This window comes from Heloderma suspectum, chromosome 5, assembly GCF_057233095.1.
Source record: "Heloderma suspectum isolate Gila_16-S chromosome 5, 16-S_ref, whole genome shotgun sequence".
Taxonomy (NCBI): domain Eukaryota; kingdom Metazoa; phylum Chordata; class Lepidosauria; order Squamata; family Helodermatidae; genus Heloderma; species Heloderma suspectum.
Window position 1 is genome coordinate 206,915,496 of NC_139462.1, and position 21,270 is coordinate 206,936,765.

General features: G+C 39.8%; 1 protein-coding gene across 10 annotated transcripts in view; it reads right to left on the reverse strand.

The window, feature by feature from the left end:
* ARHGAP12 (Rho GTPase activating protein 12) overlaps positions 1-21,270 on the reverse strand; it is a 104,887-nt gene that overhangs the window by 68,220 nt on the left and 15,397 nt on the right. For all 10 annotated transcript variants that reach the window (XM_084859177.1, XM_084859181.1, XM_084859180.1 and 7 more), the window contains one exon: positions 20,473-21,220. In XM_084859177.1, the coding sequence (XP_084715303.1) occupies positions 20,473-21,138 (666 nt within the window). In that variant the 5' untranslated portion in view covers positions 21,139-21,220. The remainder of the gene's footprint in view (positions 1-20,472; positions 21,221-21,270) is intronic.

A 21,270-nucleotide genomic window follows, 5' to 3' on the forward strand; every position in this document is an offset into this window, starting at 1 on the left:
GGACAGCATAAGCTTTTCAAATTCTGGACAAAGCAAATTTGCTATGCAAAAAGCAGTTGCTACTGATACAAAACAATGGAAAATAGTCAGATAATACATCATGTGGTTCTCATAGCAGATACTATGCCTACTAAGTGTTAACCAACAAGAACTGTGCAAATACTGCACTGACAATGCTCTTATACATTTTCTCACATTTCTTTCTACTATTAAAGCTACAAATAATTTGTAAATTAAAAGTTAAGAAATCAAAACTATCTTTTTTAATATTAGGAAATGTACTGATGGAGAAAGTAAGACTGATGAGAAGTGGATGAGTGTAAACCTTGGCTAGTCAGCTAATCAAAGCTATCTGGTTCCTTGTTTTTCACTCATCGGCTTTCATAGCTGCAGTATTTTAACAGAAAGGCTCAATCATTTTTCAAAATATACAATATAAGCCACCTTGTGAGGGTTTGCTTTGACAAGGTGGGATATAAATAACTCTACTAATAACAGCAAGCAGAATTGCTGGTCCTTTTGCCTTTCTCATTAAGGAAATGTATCACATCAACAGTACCCCATAGCTGAGATGACAAGAACCGAGAACTACCAGAAGTACAAGCTGGGTTTCGAAGAGGCAGAGGAATTAGAGATCAAATTGCCAACATTCACTGGATCATGGAGAAAGCAAGAGAATTCCAGAAAAACGTCTATTTCTGCTTCATTGACTACGCTAAAGCCTTTGATTGTGTGAAGCACAACAAACTGTGGTAAATTCCTAAAGAGATGGGAGTACCAGGCCACCTTACCTGTCTCCTCAGAAACCTGTATGAGGGTCAAGAAGCAACAGTAAGAACCAGACATGGAACAACTGATTGGTTCAAAATTGGGAAAGGAGTAAGACAAGGCTGTATATTGTCGCCCTGCTTATTTAACTTCTATGCAGAGTACATCATGAGAAACGCCGGGTTGGATGAATCAGAGGTCGGAATTAAGATTGCCGGGAGAATTATCAACAACCTCAGATATGCAGACGATACCACCCTAATGGCAAAAAGCAAAGAGGATCTCAAGAGCCTCTTGTTGAGGGTGAAAGTGGAGAGTGCAGAAGCTGGTTTGAAACGCAACATTAACAAAACTACGATCATGGCATCTGGCCCCATCACTTCCTGGCATATGGAAGGGGAAGAAATGGAAGCAGTGACAGATTTTATTTTCTTGGGCTCCAAGATCACCGCAGACGGTGACTGTAGCCATGAAATTAAAAGACGCTTGCTCCTTGGGAAGAAACCTATGGCAAACCTAGACAGCATAGTAAGAAGCAGAGACATCACCTTGCCAACAAAGGTTCGTATAATCAAAGCTATGGTTTTCCCAGTAGTAACGTATGGCTGTGAGAGCTGGACTATAAGGAAGGCTGAGCGCCAAAGAATCGATGCTTTCGAACTGTGGTGCTGGAGAAGACTCTTACGAGTCCCCTGGACTGCAAGGAGGTCAAATCAGTCCATCCTAAAGGAAATCAACCCTGACTGCTCATTGGAAGGACAGATACTGAAGCTCAAACATTTTGGCCACCTAATGCGAAGAGAAAACTTCCTGGAAAAGACCCTGATGCTGGGAAAGACTGAAGGCAAAAGGAGAAGGGGACGGCAGAGGATGAGATGGCTAGATAGCATCACCGATGCAATGAATATGAACTTGAGCACACTCCGGGAGGGAGCGCAGGACAGGAAGGCCTGGTGTGTTATGGTCCATGGGGTCACAAAGAGTCGGACACAACTGAACGACTGAATAACAACAACAAATTGTTTAAAGCTAACAAAGCAACATGCAATAATTGGGTGCTATCCATACACATGCTCACGTGGCTCAATTATAAAACCATGCTCAGCATTCAGAGGATCACCTAAAACAGCAACTTTTTGAAGAACATTCTCAGTTAAAACCTGTAATAGCATAATAAAGTAGCACGGATCCCCCACTCATTAAAGTGCTCACAAAATACACACCACACACATACTAAAATGTACTGGGCAAATTGCAACTAAAAGCTTCTCCATTCTAGTGAGAAAAGCTGAAGACAAGTACCCAATTCATGTATTACAGTCTAAAGGTTATCTTCAGCAGAAAATTTTTGAACAATTACTAGTTCCTTCTATAAAGGCAACAGCAGAGAAGAAGAAAAACTCATTAGTTCCTCTTTTATGTCAAATACGTTTAAGGGTTTGAACATTCAGCAGAGTAATGAAATGAGGAAAATACTGGAGACGAAAGCAGACTTAGTAGCAAATTGTGAAAGTTTCACAACAAGCAGTAATTCTGGTGGTTTACGGAAAGCTGAAATGTAAGTTTCCTAACCAAAATTCTGACAGAGGCCACATCCTACTTTAGGCTCACAGCTGCTCTCTTATTTTGGACTTTTATAGGAAAAGGTAGCATATGATTCAGTTGCAAGTGCTCAAGTACCTTAGAGAATCTTTATGCTTTTAAAGCTGCACTTTAATATTTCTAATTGCAATTTATTTAATCCATACGTAAATTACACAAGCTACAGTACTGGTTGATATCTGATGACTAGCAGTACTACTAAACTACTGCCAATACTTGGCTGCATATAGTAAGTTCAAAATTTCTCTCAGCTTTTAGGTAGTTTAATACATTTCAGTGCCCAAATATTTTGCTTTTACAAGAACAGCAACTTCCTCCCCCTCCATATAAGACATTATTTTCATTAAAGATATATTCCCTATAAAAAACACTAAACACAAGTTTTAAACTTGTGCTTGTTATTGAATTCAATACACTGTATGAAGGGACATGCAGAACATGGCCATCTGCCTCAGCAATCACAGAATAGCAGTAGAATCATAGAATAGTTGGGTTGGAAGGGGCCTACAAGACCATCGAGTCCTACCCCAATTATGGGTTTGCAGTAACTACAATGAGCTTGTGCTACTCAGCAAGGTTTGCAAACAGAACTGTGTCTTTAGTAACACTGCCGTTATTAAGCCTCAACGAAGAGGGAACTAAAACTCCCATCTGTGCAAAGTTTTGAGTTGCATTAGTTCACTTTTTAAACATGCACAGTGTGCTTTTAAAGTTGGAAAGCACAATGTTTTCTAGTGCTGCTATTAGCATTCATTCCCTAAATCACCCTTCCCCAACCCTGGCAGACTCCAAATGTGCTGGACTGCAATTCCCATAATTCCCAGCCAGCATGGCCAGTGGCACCAGGTTGGGTAAGGCTGCCCTAAATAATCTGCATAATATAGTGCACAGTAATAAAGTCCCATAGCTTAACTTTTCAATTGCAAGTTTTACAGTCACTGAGTTCATAAAAGAGAATGGAATATGTATAGCTATTTGGGAATAAATATGAGTATCTATAGAAACTAGATGGAAATGTTTAATATGAGAAAAACACAGTTCAAATTAAAATGCTCAAATATATTTGATATTTCTTTCAAGTAAATTGGTACAAAATGGCCCGGTTTGCATGACACAGTGGGCTCACTGTAGGTTATTTAACCCTACAACAAACCAAAGGTTATGCAAAGTTATGTTATTGTTCAACCCTCGCATAACCTGCAATGGCCAGGTTCACACGACACACCGCAACCGCACAGGGAGTTGCATAATCAAAATGGCACCCAGAACACCCCATGGCTCACCATGGGTTAAATAACCCACAGTAAGCATGGCATGTTCTGTGAACCAGTTCATTGTTAGCATGACTAGAGATTAATGACAGTTTATTGGAGCACCCTTAAAAATATACCATTAAGTTTCCCAGGGATTTGGGGCCACGGTGGCTTAGTGGTTAAGATGCTGAACTGCAGACTGGAAGGTCGGCAGGTCAGCAGTTCGAGACCCGAGCGCTGCGTGACGAAGTGAGCTCCCGTCTTCAGACCCAGCTTCTGCCAACCTAGCAGTTCGAAAGCAAGAAATTGCAAGTAGATAAATAGGTACCGCCTCGGCGGGAAAGGTAACAGCGTTCCGTGCACCTCGGTGTTCAGTCATGCCGGCCACATGACCACGGAAGTGTCTTCGGACAGCGCTGGCTCTTCGGCTTAGAAACGGGGATGAGCACTGCACCCTAGAGTCGGACATGACTGGTTGGGGACACCTTTTTTACTTTCCCAGGGATTAGGTTACTTACTGAAACTTCTCCTTTCCCCTCAACTAACCTTTAGCTTAGAACCCTAAGCAAACCTGAATTCAAAGGCCTTGAGTAAAGTATCCTAAATTCATTTTTAAATACATGCACACATATTTAAAGCACACACGCCTCAAGCATTAATGAAGGGACACAGGAAATTCATTTTCCCGCATCTATAGAATAAGTTTTTTTGGAAAGTGAACATATAAAATGTCGCTTAGATTTACAAAAAATAGTAAAAAAAAATGCACACATTTACAAGCAAAACTAGAAACATACCTGCTCTAACAGGTCAGGGCGGACTAATTTCAAAGCATGACTGAATCACCAAGAGAGGAGAAATTTAAATCACTGCTTGAAACCAAGTTTTCCATTTTTTTAATTTGAGATTCCCTAAACAAAAATTAAATTGCTTGCTATAACCAAACACAGGGCATCCAGTCAAAGCATTTAATCACATACTTAATTTTCCTATTGAAATCAAAGGGACTACTAAGTAACTGAGATTTGGTTCAGTCACGTACACATAGATAAGCCGCTAAGCTGTTTTTTAAAATGCTATAGGGGTACTGTGAGGTGTACTTTTCTGTGAGTTCATCCCATCATGCTCTGCTGATATTTAAAGGCCCACAGCCATTTGGCCAAGGCTAATCACATTTGCCTTTACTATGGTATCTGCACCTGAGATAATATTTGAAGGCTACCACTAGAAGCCTCCAGAAATCCACTGACCAGTTTGCCAGAGCAAAGCAGCCTGCTCCCCAACTGGAAAAGGGAAAAAGGAGTTTCTAATGTCATACTGCTGAGCTTCTGAATCACCGCAGGAGACTCACTCCTTCTGCCTGCTTCAAGACCTAGCACAATATAAGCCCTTCCTCTTGCCCAACTTATCTGGCAAACTGAGACAGCTTGGGGGAGGCAAGGGGTTAGTAGCAACTGCATAGTATGGCTGGCTAATAAGCCAAGCCAACATTTGTGGACCTTTGTACCTTTACAGAGCTTTTATCCTACCTATGAGGATTATCCAAAAGTTTTTCACACAGACCACATGCCTTTCATACTGAAGTACTCTGTTTAAGCTTTGGGGGAGACAGAATAGTGAAATTAATGGATTTCTGTTTGTCCCTCTATGTACTTGTTTAAAAAAGCTTAGTGGAGACAAAATATGCCCAATCTATGCACAGTTTGAAAGCACTCTGTAGAGTCCTGTGTTTCTCCACTATTGCTCAGGTATTTCCGACTCCTTTTTACCGTGTTTTCATTTACTGTACTTAGCACCAAGTCAAAACTTACAACCATAATTAGGATCATAGCACCAACTATGGTTAAACACTGGTCAGACTATAGTTAGTTCTGAAACGGAGGGGGGGGGGGTTGCTTCCAATCTAATCACATTTAGGAGATCAGGAAGTACCAAGTTTGCACCAAGTTTAAGTGGTCAGAACTTTCCAGAAGTGAAGGCTGTAATTACCAGGGCATGGTAGCAGAGCTCAACTACACAGATCATAAAACAGGTGTACAAGATCACATGTGCATGCTCAGTTGCTGATCCTGTTACCATATAGTATGGTATATTCTGACATCAGTGGCTGAGTTCACACAACATGCTAACAAAACGTTGTTGTTGAACCGTGGGTTGTTTGTTGAACCATGAGTTAGTGTGCTGTCCAAACCCAGGCCATTTTCTGCAGGGTGGCTGCTTAACTATACAGCGTGGCTTACTTTTCTCGAACAAGCCACCTTGAGAAACCATGGTTTGTTGTTCGGTTGTTCTGAGTGGCTAACAAGTCACACTGAATGGTTAACAAGCTACCCTGTGGAAAAAGTCCTAGGTTTGGACAACACACTAACCCACAGTTCAACAAACAACCCATGGTTCAATAAAAAACCACATTCATCACTGAGTGTGGATTAGCATGTTGTGTGAACCCAGCCAGTGACCCAGTTCGCATGATCACTGCAGCTTAAACAAGCCACAGTGGCTTGTTTAAGCCACAGTGTGTGCTGGGCACCATTTTCCTAATTATCCACCAGGGTACAGCTTGTTGTGTCATTCGAGCCCAGGTGGCATAGATTGTTGGAGGGGCAAAACAACCCTCAAATAACCCATAGCTTGTTGTTGGGTTATTTGAGAGTTGTTTCCCCTCCAACAATGGAGCTTGGCACATGCTGGACTGTGCAACTGCTTAAACAAGCCACCTTGGTGCGGTGATCGTGCAAACCAGTGGTTGCATCTTAATGCCTGATCAAGATCTGCGAGTCCCTGGTACCCAGGGTAAAGACTGTAATGCAGCACATTACCTATCGTCCATATTAATAATGCTCAACCTCAAAGACAGATTTTTTAAACTAAGGTGAATCAATTATCAATTTAGCAATTTTTAAAGATTTAGAAAAAATAATTAGTGGATTACAAGCATACATCTTAAATATGTTTGTATTAAATTCAGATTTAATTTTAAACCAGGTTGGATTTTTTTTGAAAAGGTAAACACTTACTACATTAAAATTTTAAAAGAATAAAATCTGATATAAAACAGATCTGATACTTAATGCCTTTTTTGATCCTCTCTATCCTAAAAATATTGTTTACTTGGCTCCATTTAATCTAGGAGCATTTCACCTCTCCTTCAAATGCCCTTTATCTTACCTACAAGTAGATCCATCTAATTGATTTGTGTTGGGCAACAAGGACATGAATTTCATTTATATCAGGCACAGCTCTGCACAATGACAATAACCTTTCTGTGTGTTATGCCCAACAACACAAACAAAATATAGATGTAGCTTAAATTTGCAGTCTGCTCACAAGCAAATTTCTGCAGTCTATTTACACAGCAACTTTAACATGACTTACCACCATCTTTCTTTTTTCGTACTTATGAAATGTTTTTCTTCACTGCATACACAATACAGTACTCAGAACTTTGTATTTGATAAAGAGCAACTTTAAAGAAATTAAAACTGTAAGAACTAGGATTAATAATAAAAGGACAGAATGGATGATCATAGCCCAACTGCATAATTATATATGGCCTTAAATCTTTCCTTGCCAAGTTGGTGACTGAATATGGAATTAACACACTACATTACCTACCACATTTCCTTTGCTCCCTTGCAAGTTCAAATCCTCACTTTCATTCAACAATGCCAGTGAATCCTTGACTACATTCCCAAAAGAGTTAATATAACTTGAGGGAAGCTGTCACAAATGCAGGTCTGGAACCATGACTGGGGAGCAGCATACAGAACAAATAAGCACTCCTCCTTCTCCTCCACAACTTCACCCCTGCCAGCTGCCCGTTTCCCAATGCTGTCTTGCAGAAAGTAGTGACCAAGGATTTCAAGACAGACTGTGGCCATAAAATTCCAGTAACCTGCTGTTGTTCTTGTCTTGGACGTTTACTGTAGGCCTATATTTTGCATGCTAAGCCTTTTTCCCCCTTCCAAGCTTCCTATTTCTGAGATGTTATTATTCCCAAACTTTGTGACACTGGTTTAACAAACCATACCATCACCACCAGCAGCACCAAAGATGGGAATGAAGAAACTGGCAAATTGCTTATAATCTTGACATTTAAAAACTCACCTATTAATATGAAAACACATTGCAATATTACAACATGGAGTAATACTGGGAAAACTGAAAGATGCTACAAGAAGGATAAAGGAAAATCATCTGCCAGATTCTATTACAGAAAGCATTTAAGGAACAAGAATACCCTGTGAAACCTAACCAAAAAGAGAAAGTCTTCAGAATTACACTGGTTATAACACACATACAAAAGTGATACCGACATACCAAAGAATGGAGAATGTGATTTCTGTAAAGAAATTATATATCATTATATATCATTATTAATGGCAGACTCAGTCACAGAATGCCATTTGTTTATAACATTTTATGCAACTATATCAGCGTTCAGGGACAGCCCAAGACATTTTGATACCCGAGATCAAGGACAAGATGGCATGCATGCACAAAGACCTGGTTCACACATCATGGCAGCAATTCCTCAGTTGTTTAACTCAGGAATTGCCAGGGACAAGTGAAATGATGAGCGCACTGCCTCCTGCACACTCGTGGTATCTGCTTTCAATAAACAACTCAGGAACAATTGTCCATGGTTTGTTGTGCAAACCCAGAGTTAACCCAACATCAAGAAACAACCCAGGAATGGGGTGTTCGTGGTTTGTTAATTAAAAGCAGAAATAGCAAGCACGCGAATCACACACTTCACTCGTCCCCGCAATTCCTGGGTTAAACTCCTCAAGAATTACCACAGTGCTGTGTGAACTGGGTCAGCACACACACCTTTTCACATACCCTAGCAGACTGGCCTGGCAACTGAATTCAACAGTACAACAGGATAGCATCCTCTCAAGGGCAATAGGTTAGTTTGGCGGTTACGCATACAGCTATGTCCTCCAACAGAGGAGAATGGGGGGGGGTCGTCAGAAGGAATGGCAGCGGGGTGCTGTAGCTTCCCCTTATCCAGCAGCGACCTCACTGCCTGATGTTATGGCTGGCCCTTTCAGTGTTACAGTTCTTACAATTATTTAAATATTAAAATTATTTAGGGCTAGAAGCAAAAAAAATTGCTAACACTAACTACAAAGTAGAGCACATTTGTTAAGCCATATCCTTTAGCATAAGTAGTTAGGATGGCTTTACTCAGAAACTACTCTTCGCCTCTCTTAACTATCCTGCACACTCCTTTGGTTCAGTTATATCAATTATCTCAAGCATCTTTGTTAATTCTTGTAGGATCCCCTCTTGCTATTTTCCTTAAGGTGTTCACAAAAAAACATTTATTTTCTCTGTGAAAAATAAGCTGGCCCTTTTACATTAATACCGATGAAATGTTTATATGGTTAGCGCTTATTTCATATATTCAAACTTACACAAGCACACATACAAAAGCCTACAATCTGCCAGCCTGCCCAGCCACAACAGGAAGTTAGAACAGGAAAACTTAGTCAGCAGACTTACTTGAATGCTTTGCATTTCTAGCATTGCTACATCTTCATTTTTCATCTTCATTCACTTATTTTCAGCCAAAATAGTCTTCTGAATACAAAAAACAAATGTTGCCTAAAGAAAGCACATACAACAGATATCCACTCCAAACAGTGAAGCAAGAATCTATTTTGCTGGAAGAGAAATGCTGACGCAAAACTAATTGTTACTGACATAGAAAGCCAAAGTTCAAGAAGTCCACTCCTTGGACTCTAACATAAAATCAACAGGCTACCTTTGGTACAGCATTTAAAAAACACCGATACTGAAAGAAACCTACTACATTCAGTGTCTTGAAGTTATGAAGAGGTTGTGTCTGGCTAGTCATACTAAAATAATCTACAGATGCCAGCAATTTTCCTTGTCCCTCTAGCCTCAATCTCACATTCTAGTCATATGAAGCATCTGAAATCACACAGGACGAGTTATTTTTATAGAATCAAGATTTTTCTGTATTGAACAAGACCTGTTATCCTATTCTAATCAACAGATAATGACTAGTATGATTAAAGTACCTAGTAATTGTAACTAGTCTACATGGGTAAGTCACAATCTTTTAGCTTAACCTCTCTCAGTTGTTTGAGGCTAATTAGATAACCCTACATACACTGCCTTAAGGTCCTGGAAAGAAGACGTGGATACAAATATGAACGACATGCAGTAAGTCTGGCATTGGATAAAGACACTGAAATAAACTACAAGGACAAGACAGTTCCTCCCAAGCCATCTGTTTCAGGGGAAGGTTTTGAAATCTGAAGTGCTTTTGCTATATCTGCCTTTCCTTAGTTAACTCAGCTAGCTCTCTTAACTATAAGGAAGAGTGCTAGTACAACCTAGGAAACAGATAGGGAAGCCTACTTTGTTAATGTAGTTACACTAGGAAAGCAATGGCTCTAACTGCACTCAATGAGCCATCTGCTCTCAGCAAAAAAAATAGGCTAACCCACTTCCTCATTTCCAGCAGCTTAACTTCAGTGTGTCTGTTAACACATTAGCTGCTTTCCTAAGCACACATAAGATTTGTCACAACACAGAAAATAATGAAAAACAGGTCATCTACTGATAAGCACAAAAAATACCTTCCAGAAGACTTAAGAGCATTAGCATGTAAGTTATCAAGCGATGCTGTAATAGACTATGTCAAAGGAATAATCTAATGTTAATCTGCAAATATAAATTTAGTTTTTAGGAATTCCACATAACTATTACTTTCACTGAAATTAATAGATTTACAAACACATCAATGAGGACTCAATGATCTTATAGGCCCCTTCCAACCCTACTATTCTATGAATGCAACCTCAGTGTGTGGTATCATATTGGTTGACAGGCCTTTTCCTTAGCATGAATTGTAGCTGAACTCACAAAGAAACCTATGAATAATGAAACATATGGGGGCCATTTTGGACATAATGGCAAGACAGAATTTTTTTAGAATTTTAGCTTATTTGGAATGAGCAAACGTGCTGGTGCACTTTGTCCATGGTTCGTTTAGTGTTACATCTGAACTGGGATCCCTGGTTTGTTGCTCTCTTAACAAGCCAGAATCATAAGTCAGGGTTTGTTCTTAGGCTTACAATCCTGGCTTGTTAGGAAAGGAGCAAGCCAGGAATCCTGGTTTGGATGTAACATTAAACAAACCATGGAAGAAGGCTCCTTGGTGTGTTCAGCCTCTAGCAGGAAGAGCCAAGTGGAAGCGAATGAGCAGCACACACTAGCACACTTGCTTGTTCCCACTAAGCCAGATTTTTTAAAAACTTCTGGTTTATTGTTATGTCCGAACCAGGCAGAATTCTCTTGTTTACCATCAATTCAGCTGTGTACAAATACACTTTATTGATATATATAAACCTAAACAACTTTAAACAAAAATTAACCAAAGAGCCTCTTTACTCCCATTTTTTTTAGTTAACAACTAACTGAGGCTCCTTGTCTGAATTCCCAGCAAAAAGTCAAATAACTGCAGAAAAAGAAGAAAAAGACAAATTAATAAAATGGAACGCAAACAGTAATGCACCAGAGAATCAGGGATTAGTAATGAGATATGGAATCTCTCTGCTTTCAAATCCATCATTTTTATCCATAATATTATTTGTGACAGAAAGGGACTACCATCTGCCACTTGATACAAGATAAAGGATGGTTCTCATCTCAGTTCCTCAAAGCCATATGTCAGCATTAACAGTTTTGATCATAATTAGCATTCTTGCTGGCTCATAGCACAAAGAATAGGACCATACCCATATCTCAGATATAGAAAGGAACGTATCTGCCAAGAGATATAGAAACAAAGTGTACTGGTTTTCATAGAAGATCAATACCTCTGTGGATTGTTATCAAAGACATATTACAACAGTTCATGGTGAACATGATATGCAAATTCAGTAGTCATATTTAGCACTACTAAACATTAATAACTTATAATACCAGCATGACAAATTCATCATTCAAAATGCTCATCGCCTTTTAAAAAAAACAACACTATTATTATTGTGAGGAAATTGTTTTTGTATCTGACAAAGATTTTTAAGGCCTATCTAACCAATCTATTTGTCTCTCTGAAGAACTTTGAGTATTTGTTCTACCTTTATACCCAATTCCCTCTCCTCCATGAATTTATTCAGTGACAGAACAAGCTAACCTCGTATGCACTGGAGGGCAGTCATTCCAGAGACCTATGAAAAAAGTCACTTTGAGAAACTCACATTTTAAACAAGGGGTAGTAAAAAGTCTATTTCCGAGATCATTACACAAAATTCACTAAAGGAAGACAAAGTCTTCCTAGTGATAATCCCCCTTACTGCTTCACAGTTTATATGCAACAGTCATTTAGTAAAGAGGATGGAAGGCAACACGCTTTCCAAATAGGTCAGTGTCTATATTTGTAATGATTAAGTGAGCTTTCTACTAATCGTAACTTTTCTATAAATGGGAAAAGGTAATATTTTAGCATGGTAAATGGTTAGATCTTACATAAGCATAGGTAAGCATCCGACAAAATTAGGGATGCACAGATATGTATTTCAAATTCATGTCAGTTTTGCATGTGTTCATTCTTAAATCTGTGCCATCCCATTTCCGTATCACTGTGGTTTTGTTGTTGTTTTAAATGAAAATATACATTCTATTCTAAAATAAACATTTGGGTACATTTATTTGAGCCAAGAACTGCATCACAAAATTCAGAGAAGTGCAAAAACGGAAGGGATAACTGTTCCAATTTGCGTATTTGTCAGGGAAGTAGACAGCTGGTTGGCTCATTTAAAAATGTGGACTGAACAAAACCCTCTGGACAAAATTAGGGTTACAGAAAAGCATTAGCTACAAAGCATATCATTTAGGACTGCCCTGCCTCGGCCTGGACCAGGGTGATTCATGCCAAAGCGGTCCAGTTCCGAAGCAGGTTGGGAGCAGCCCAAAGCACCCTGAAGTGGGTTGAACCACTCCCCAAACACTTTGGGCTGCTTCGGCCCAATCCAGGCAGCCAGCCACATGAGCCCCCTGCTCCTTACCTAGACCTGTGCGGAGCACCCACCCGCAGTCATCACCATGTTGGAGGAAGTCACCATGGTGACCTTTCTTCCAGTAAGTAAATAGTGCACACATTGCAGCCGTAAAGGGGCCATCTATGCAATATTACAGGCATAAATGCACATTTTCACTTACAATACTGCTTAGATGGCCCTTTTATAGCTGCAATCTATGCACCATTTACTTACCCAAAGAAGAAGAGTCACCATTTTAATAGAAAATGGTGACTCCCTCCAAGATGGCAGTGGCTGCGGGCACTCCCCACGAGTCCAGGTAAGGAGGAGCAGGGGGTTTGTGCAGGTTAGGCTGACGTACCAACTACACCCTTATCTGGGCAGAGATAGCCTAGCTACAGTTATCCATACTCTGATAACCTCTCATCTGGATTGCTGCAATGCATTGTATGTAGGGCTGCCTTTGAAAACAGTCCAGAAACTTCAGGCAGTCCAAAATAGGGCAGCAAGATTGTTAATAGGGACTGACCAACAAGATCACATTACGCCAGTACTTTTCCAGCTGCACTGGCTGCCGCTCCATTTCCAGGCCCGATTCAAAGTGCTGGTATTAATATTCAAAGCCCTTAATGGCTTGGGGCCAGGTTATCTGAAGGATCGCCTCCTCCCATATATGTCTGGCCAGACCCTAAGATCATCTTCAAGGGTCCTTCTCCGTAAGCCCCTGACAAAGGAAGTGAGACAGGTGGCTACTAGGAAGAGGGCCTTTTCTGCTGTGGCACCCCAGCTGTGGAATGAGCTCCCTAGAGAGGTTCACCTGGTGCCTACATTGTATTCCTTCTGGTGCCAGGTGAAGACCTTTTTATTCTCCCAGTATTTTAGCATTTTAACTTCCTAGTCTTTTCGCTTTGGTGTTTTAAATCTGTATTTTAAATATCTGCATTGCTGCTAGGTTTTATTCTGTTATTTTGTGGTTTTAAGCTTTCATATTTTATATTGTTTTATGCCACGCTTTGTGGTTTTAATTTTTGTGAACCACGCAGACAGCTTCAGCTATTGGGCAACAAATAAATAAAAAAGTTGGGCGGTGATGGGGCCACTTCGGCTGTCCAGATCTTGCTACAGATCCAGAGACTCCAAATCGGCCTCCAGAGTGGGTCGGGGGGTCCCTGCACAGCCCTAATATGCATATAATCATTTGTGAACTTTCTACAATCTCTAAAGCAGCCTTCCCCAACCCAGTGCACTCCAGATTTTTTGGCCTACAACTCCCATAATACCTGACCATGATAAGTCATGCTAGGTCAAGCTTATGGGAGTTTTAGTCCAAAGCATCTGGAGGGTGCTAGGTTGCCTACCTCTGTTCTACATTTAGCAAATAGATTTTTGAAGTGATTGTGTGTACATCAACATGACAGATATTTTCAAAACACATGATTTTAAAATAGAATAGGCTAGAATAGTCCAGATGCAATGGTACCCAAACCTCTGTTCAGATACCTGTACCAGCCGTATTGATGAAGAACAGGTGTCCATAGATCTACTTACCTAGGACAAGTGCCACTGGCTCTCTTGCAAGAAGGATGTCCAGTACCTCATATCTCTACTCCCAAACTCCCACACATGCTGCAGTTTAAAGGCGCTAAACAGCAGGAATATTTTACACTCTCTTGTCTTCCCCAAATCTCAGAATAAGTGAGATAAGACTCCGCCTCCCCACTTTTCTCCCTTCGTGCACACACAGAGTGCTTACCTCACTTGTGCTGAGGTTTGGAAAAGATGAAAACAGAGAGACACCAACTTTTTCATATGATCTTCATAAGCTCAAGCACAAATGAGATAAATTCCCAACTCCTCACTTTGCACTTGCTTGAGAACTTAGGAAGGAACACAGGAAGCTGTCTTATACCAAGTCAGACCACTGGCCCATCTAGCTCAATGTCATCTACAATGACTGGCATCAACTCTCCAGGGTTTCAGACAGGAGTCTTTCCTGCCCCAACTGAAGGTGCCAGGGCTTGAAACTGGGACTTTTTGCATGCAAAGTGTATGCTCTACAACTGAGCTATGGTCCTTCTCTGGAAACATAACGGAAGGAGATTTGTACGGAGCACATGTAGAAGCTGGCTAGTAAGCCAAGCCACTATTTGTGAACCCCATATAAGAATGCTTTGTAAATAAACTGAAATGTTTTTTTTTTTAATTTCATTTTTATCTATAGTCTTCTTTATGAGTATTCAAACATTTCACCAACATGACAGATAAAGCACACCTAATTACAACTTAAGCAAATCCAAAGGACATCTATACCATTACCAAACTGAATCATAATCCCACCCTAAAGATCCACCCAAAGAACAGCAAAGACGGCCTGCCAGAGATAGCAAGGTACCTGGAGCATCCCAGGTCAGAGACTAGGGCCTGGGCAGATATAATGCTGATTCCAGGTAAACTGTGGTTTGCAAATAAGGAGCCAGCCTGAGCAAAACACACTTCCATCCCAACACGTGCTCCCACCCTTCTCTAAGTTAAACGTGTTTGCCTCAATGCACATGTAACATGAAACCATACTTACGCAAACCAGGTTCTTTCCAAAGCATGGTTACAATCTGTGGTTTACGGGAGTACTATGAGTTGTTGTGTCATTGCCCATGGAACAGAAAACCATGGTTAAAAATGGGAAAGGGAGGACAGGAATTCTAGGAGTTGGGATATACTTGTTCATGAGGCTGGTTCCCAATTTATAATTTGCAAGGAGTTAACTTTGCATCTGTATCAGGCCAGAATGTTTTTGAAGTTTAATTCATTAATTAAATAAGTAAGATGTAGAAAGGTGTGGGGAAAAGGTGTCACTTCTAGCCAGATTTTGTGTATTCTGGAAAAACCTTTCCAGAGCAGTGACAGTTGATTGGTGAAATCCACTCAGAATTACCTAGCTCCATTGCACAAATCCACACTAGTCTAACTGAACATAACATTCACCTGCAATTCCTGCTTTCTCCTTCCTCCATCAGATCTAAAGAGAAATTGAAAGAATGATACCTTCACAAAAAAATCTTGCTGCCTCCAAGCTTTATATTATGCTAGGTCTCCAAACACCCCAAGATGTAGATGACTATTCCTATACTGTTGGGCTGCTGACACTGAAAATAAACTTGTCAGAGTCTGTGTGGCAAAAGATCCTTCAAAATGCACATTACTTATTGTGAATCCTCTTTACAGATGTAAAACAGAAACCAAAAGAAAGCAACTTCCCCAACATCAGGTAACAAGGCTGTGACAATAAATCTTCACACATAGGAACAAGGTGCAGAGGCACTCCATACACATCCCTGCTAGAAATACAGACAGCTTATGGTTTCATAATAAAAAAAGTTTAATTAAAACCTCCTTAGGGCACAATAAGAAGGGGTGAATGAAAATGAATGAGTGGTAGCACTACAGGATATACAGAAGAGCTGGGAAATACAAGCAGTCACTTTTTTAAAAAAAACTTTGAAACGAATATCACTGCTTTTCTTTTAATTAGTTTTTATGTTTATTTTTTTAACAGAGAACAACAATCATGGTGCCATTAAGTATTTAAGTTCATAATTCCAAAATCCGTATTAGTGTAATACTTTATTAGGCCAATTTAAAGACCACGGAAAACTTTCAAGCTTTCAAGATCTCAAAAGTCTGCCCATTTTTCGTGGTCTTTTGGTTGGCCAAATTAAGTATTACGCTAATATGGATGTTGGCATTTTTCTTATGGTCAACACTGCTTGCCTTGAGGGTTTTTTTTAACGTTTACAATGGAAATCCAACTTAGACCACACAAAATCCCAAAAACATTCATGCATGTGCATTGCCATCTTCTAATCAATTTATGGAGAAAGGGTAGTGACATAACAAATTTACAGAAATTTAGATATTTTAATACAGTGGCAATTTAATATGGCTCAGTTTTAACGTAAGATTACATTTTTTTTGCTAGCATAAAAAAATAATGCTCCGAGAGTTTACCTGTAAGTAGTAAACTAATTACTAAAATTTGAGAGATTACTTGTTGGGTCAAGCAAAGAAACTAAAGAAAACTGGTATATAGTCATACCAATTACAATAAGCTATAATATGGCCTCTCTTGTATGCTAAAGTATATTAACAAACCTACAGCTATTTTTCAAAAGATACCAGATACTTTTTCATACAGACTTCAGACTGTACCACACCTGTTATGTCACCAGCCTACACATGGATTGACCTAAAACACAAATTATCATCTGAAGTTCACTGTACAGTGCATATACATCTGTCTTCACACTTTCAAGATAAGAATATTTAGCCTGGAACTGTATGTTCTGGCAACAAACAGCCGTAAGAACAACTTGCTAAACCCTTAATTTCTACACAGCTGATTTCTGCCAAACAGTGGCAATTATTGAAAGATTTATTAAAAATGTGAGGGTTGTTCCAGTGAATGTAGTTGGCACTTAAATCTCCAGGTCTGCTTGATCTAGAGGAAACGAGTTTGCTTATGCTTATTCTGACCTACCAGCCTGAATTTTTATTGTTAATTCTTTCTGTTCAAAAGAGACTTTCATAAAATGTTTCTGGTTTTGTTCAGGGAAGAAGTTCAGTCTGGTTTTGGTTTGATCTGATTTTATTTTTATTTTTTTTTATTTATTGCATTTATATCCTGCCTTTTTTCCTCCAAGGAACTCAAGGCAGTGTACATGATCCTCCTCCTTCCTCCATTTTATCCTCACAACAACAACCCTGTGAGGTAGGTTGGGCTGAGAGTCTGTGACTGGCCCAAAGTCACTCAGTGAGCTTCCATGGCCGAGTGGGGACTAGAACCCGGATCTCCCGACTCCCAGTCCAGCACTCTAGCCACTACACCACACTGGCTCTCACGCATCACACTGATGTGATGTGATCACACATCACACATCACACTGATCACCTGAGCTTGAACTCTCTCAATAATAATTTTAGGTATTTCGCTTAGGAGACAAGCTAAAGAATCACCATTTAAGTTTTTAGTATGGTTTACTGCATGCAGTAGGGAAAACGCACTGGACAAACAGGAAGGACAGCTGATTTTCTGGCTTATTAAAATAATGTAGATGTTCAACAGTGATGATCACTTCATACAAATAAAGGAATAGTTGATCAAAATCAGACCCATTTTATACTGACAAGGTTTTAATTTCTAGTACTGTGGGTCTCTGCAATTGGTCTGCTTCTTGACTAGCAAAAAAAGAGACAGCATTCTAAGGCTAGATACTCCTTCACCCCTCACTCCCAAAGAGCCAGAATAGGTAACTCACATGCAAAGCAATGAGGTGACAGAATTTTCATCACAGCTGCCACCTGAGCATCCAGTAGTAAAGCTAGAACCAAGAGCTGATCCAGACTGTGAACATGCTCTGTCGGAGTGCGCTGTTCAAGAAGAACTATTTGTCATATTTGGCTGTGACCTATTTGTACTTAAACAATTCTTGAATTATATATGGGTCAGTTCTCAGTGAACTGGTAGTCTTCATACAAGGCATGTGCATGTAAAGCCCCATAGCTCCTGCCTTCAGGTTTTCAAATCTTGTCAAACCTGTTCATGACAACCTCCAAGTGCTTGAGTTTGAAAAGACTGATATAACCCATTCCAATATAACACTGATATATTCCAAACTGGTTGATGAGTGGATGTTTTTTTATTTGATACTACTAATATGTTTTATGTTGGTCAGTTAATTTCAATTAATAAAATAATTTGTGTAACAAATTAAATGCGTATGTTCATTATTCAGAGGACCCATTCACACATAACGACAACAAATCATGGGTTAATTAGCTCATAATTTTCCATGGCACATGCTGGGTGCATGCTGCAGCCTTTTTGAATATTCACCCTCCAATCGGCCCAATTGGGGGCTGCTGCATGACATCCAAACCTGGACACTCTGACACAGTTTGGACAATCCAAATAGCCCACCGTAGTGTACTGAAGCCACGGTGGGCTGTGGTACGTGCCAGGTGGGATTTGAATATTCATTACCCAGCCGCAGCTTGTTGTGTCATGCGAACCCAGGTGGCAAGGGTTAAGCAACTCTTGAAATAAGCCACAATGGGATGTCTGATTGAGTGAACTGGCTCTCTAGGTTAATTGTGAGTTAAACAATGCACAGTTAACCTAACTAAAACCCTATCAAAACCTTCTTCAGAAATTATGAACTCAAGCAGTGTCAATAGTTGATGGCTGCATAATGAAGGCTGGTGATGGCAGCCTGATTCATTTTAAGAAAAAAGCTGCACACTCTTCAAAGGTTCAAATTTAAGGGAATGTCACTGTCAGTACAGAAGGGCAGCTATTCCTTCCATAATGTAAGCCTGTGCCTGCCATTGCCATAACCACTTCACAACCATAGAAAGGCATGTCTTCATGATCTCATGTGGCTGAAGCCTACTTATCAGAGCCGCTACTTTCAATTCATAAGATGAATTATATGTAGTATAATAAAATTGTTGTTTTATCTTCAAAAGTTCTGCGATATAGCTAAGGGCAGAATTGTATATTACAAGGCAAACAGAGTTCCAGTCATGTGTTGCCTCATCATACTAATGCAGGGTAGACACATTTGCAGGAGAGGTGCCTAAACCTTCTCATACCTGCTTTCCCACTTCAAATAACCCTGTGCTCCACATCTAACTTGTTTTTTCCACTAACCATGCTCCAAGACTGAAAGCAGTGTAACTGGGAGTGGTGGGAACTCCAGGGGGGTATTTGTAGGGGAGAATTAATAAGAACAGGAAGGATTAAACACCCTGTCCTCCTGCCCAGCAGTTCTCCCCTAGAAGTTCACCCTCCACTCCTGTGTTACTCAGAAAACACAGATTTGGGGACATGCATTTGCCAAGGCAATGTGTAGTTCTGCTCTAAATTTGTCTTACAGAAGTGTTTGGTAGAAAGCCTGTCTTGGATCTGCTGCTACCCATGCTTTGTATCCTTTCCCCAAACTTTACATCCAAAATTCCTCTCATGTTATCCTTTTTTCTTTTCTTTTCTTTTTTTGCTTTGCTTTAGATATTAGCATTCACAATAATCTCAAGATTAACCCAATAAACCTAAGGAGTTTCTACATTAATATATCAGAAATAACAAGTATGACCAAAAGCAGCTAGCAGATATACTGTATACATTTGTATCAGTATAGGTTGGAAGGTATTCCTAGATGGTGGTAAGAACTATGTCCAAAGAACCTTGCAAGTAAACAAAACAAGTTGTCCATCTAGCCCAGTGCCCAACACCACCCATTGACAGATGCTACAGAATATCAATACTACTCCACTCTGTGTTGACCATTTCAAACTTCTGGCAGGTTAGGATGAACTTTCTGGCAATTTTAAGAGCAAGGAGGATATATACTTGACCATAACAACTGCCTAAATTGGCAAAAATGTTACCTGATTCTTTCTGTCATCTGTCCCATGTTAAACACACACTTCTAAGGGCTAATTTCCTAGAAATTATAATTTAGAGGATATCTGCAAAAAACCAACCAACCACAAAATCTTAGTATCACCAAGGAAATATTAAGTATTTGGACTCACTATAAGCCAATAGTAACTATCCTAATTCAGCATTCTAATCCATACTAACAGAGAGCACTCTGACAAAAAGAGACAGAGTTCTAGCTTCTTGGTCCCTACATTTGAAATTAAAAATTGAGAATTGAGTGTATACAGAGCAGCTTCTGACAGAAATAGTGTTTCAGATTTTTGTTTTAAAGGGGAAGAACCTGTATTTGAAAGAATAACAACATTTACTGCAATGCATCTTATCTTACCTGCACTTGTTCTGTGGAACTGCTGCTGAGTTCATCTCCAGATTCTGAATCCTGGTGGATTTTTTCTGAACTTTCTCCTGCAGAGTCACAGGATTGTTCTTGCAAGAAACTGGTCTTTTCCATTTCCGTCCATTCAGAGCAAGGAAAGTGGGACACCGAGAAGGTCCTGTTCTGATTGGAAACTTTAGGAAACTGTAATTCAATAAGTTTCCCGTTATTTTGGGCAAGGTCCAAGCTCAGGCCAGTATTCTGACCTGGGCTACTGTTTGGTCCCAGATTCTGATTAGCATCCCGAACTAGGCCAGATACTTGAACTGGAGATGATTTTCCAAAACTAGAAAGCTCTGGAGACTTATTCACATTTTCTGTTGACCTCTGTAACCCATGCATAAGTTTTAGAGAGCTGTTTGGCAGTCCACCCGATTGCTTAATAGGTGGCATTAGTGCTTTGCGAGTTACTTCTTTGACGTACTGTGCTGGCACATAGAAGGGCTTGGAATTTTCGTCCTTTTTAACTTGCCACCAATCATCATTAGTCTTTTTCACTAAGACATATCTCTCCCCTTGTTTTATCACAATCCTTTTGTCTTTTGCTTCATACTCATAGTCATATTCAACTTCAATGTATAATGCACCTGAAAGAATTTTTCCACTCTTGTCAGCCATCTTTTCTTAAAAGCTATATTCACCTTTCCAGGTGAAAGGTGAGCCACATTATGGTTTGTCTTCCTTCTGTTTCTTAGCAGAGCTGTAAGAAAAACACACACACTTTACCAGACAATCCCCTAATAAGTTTCA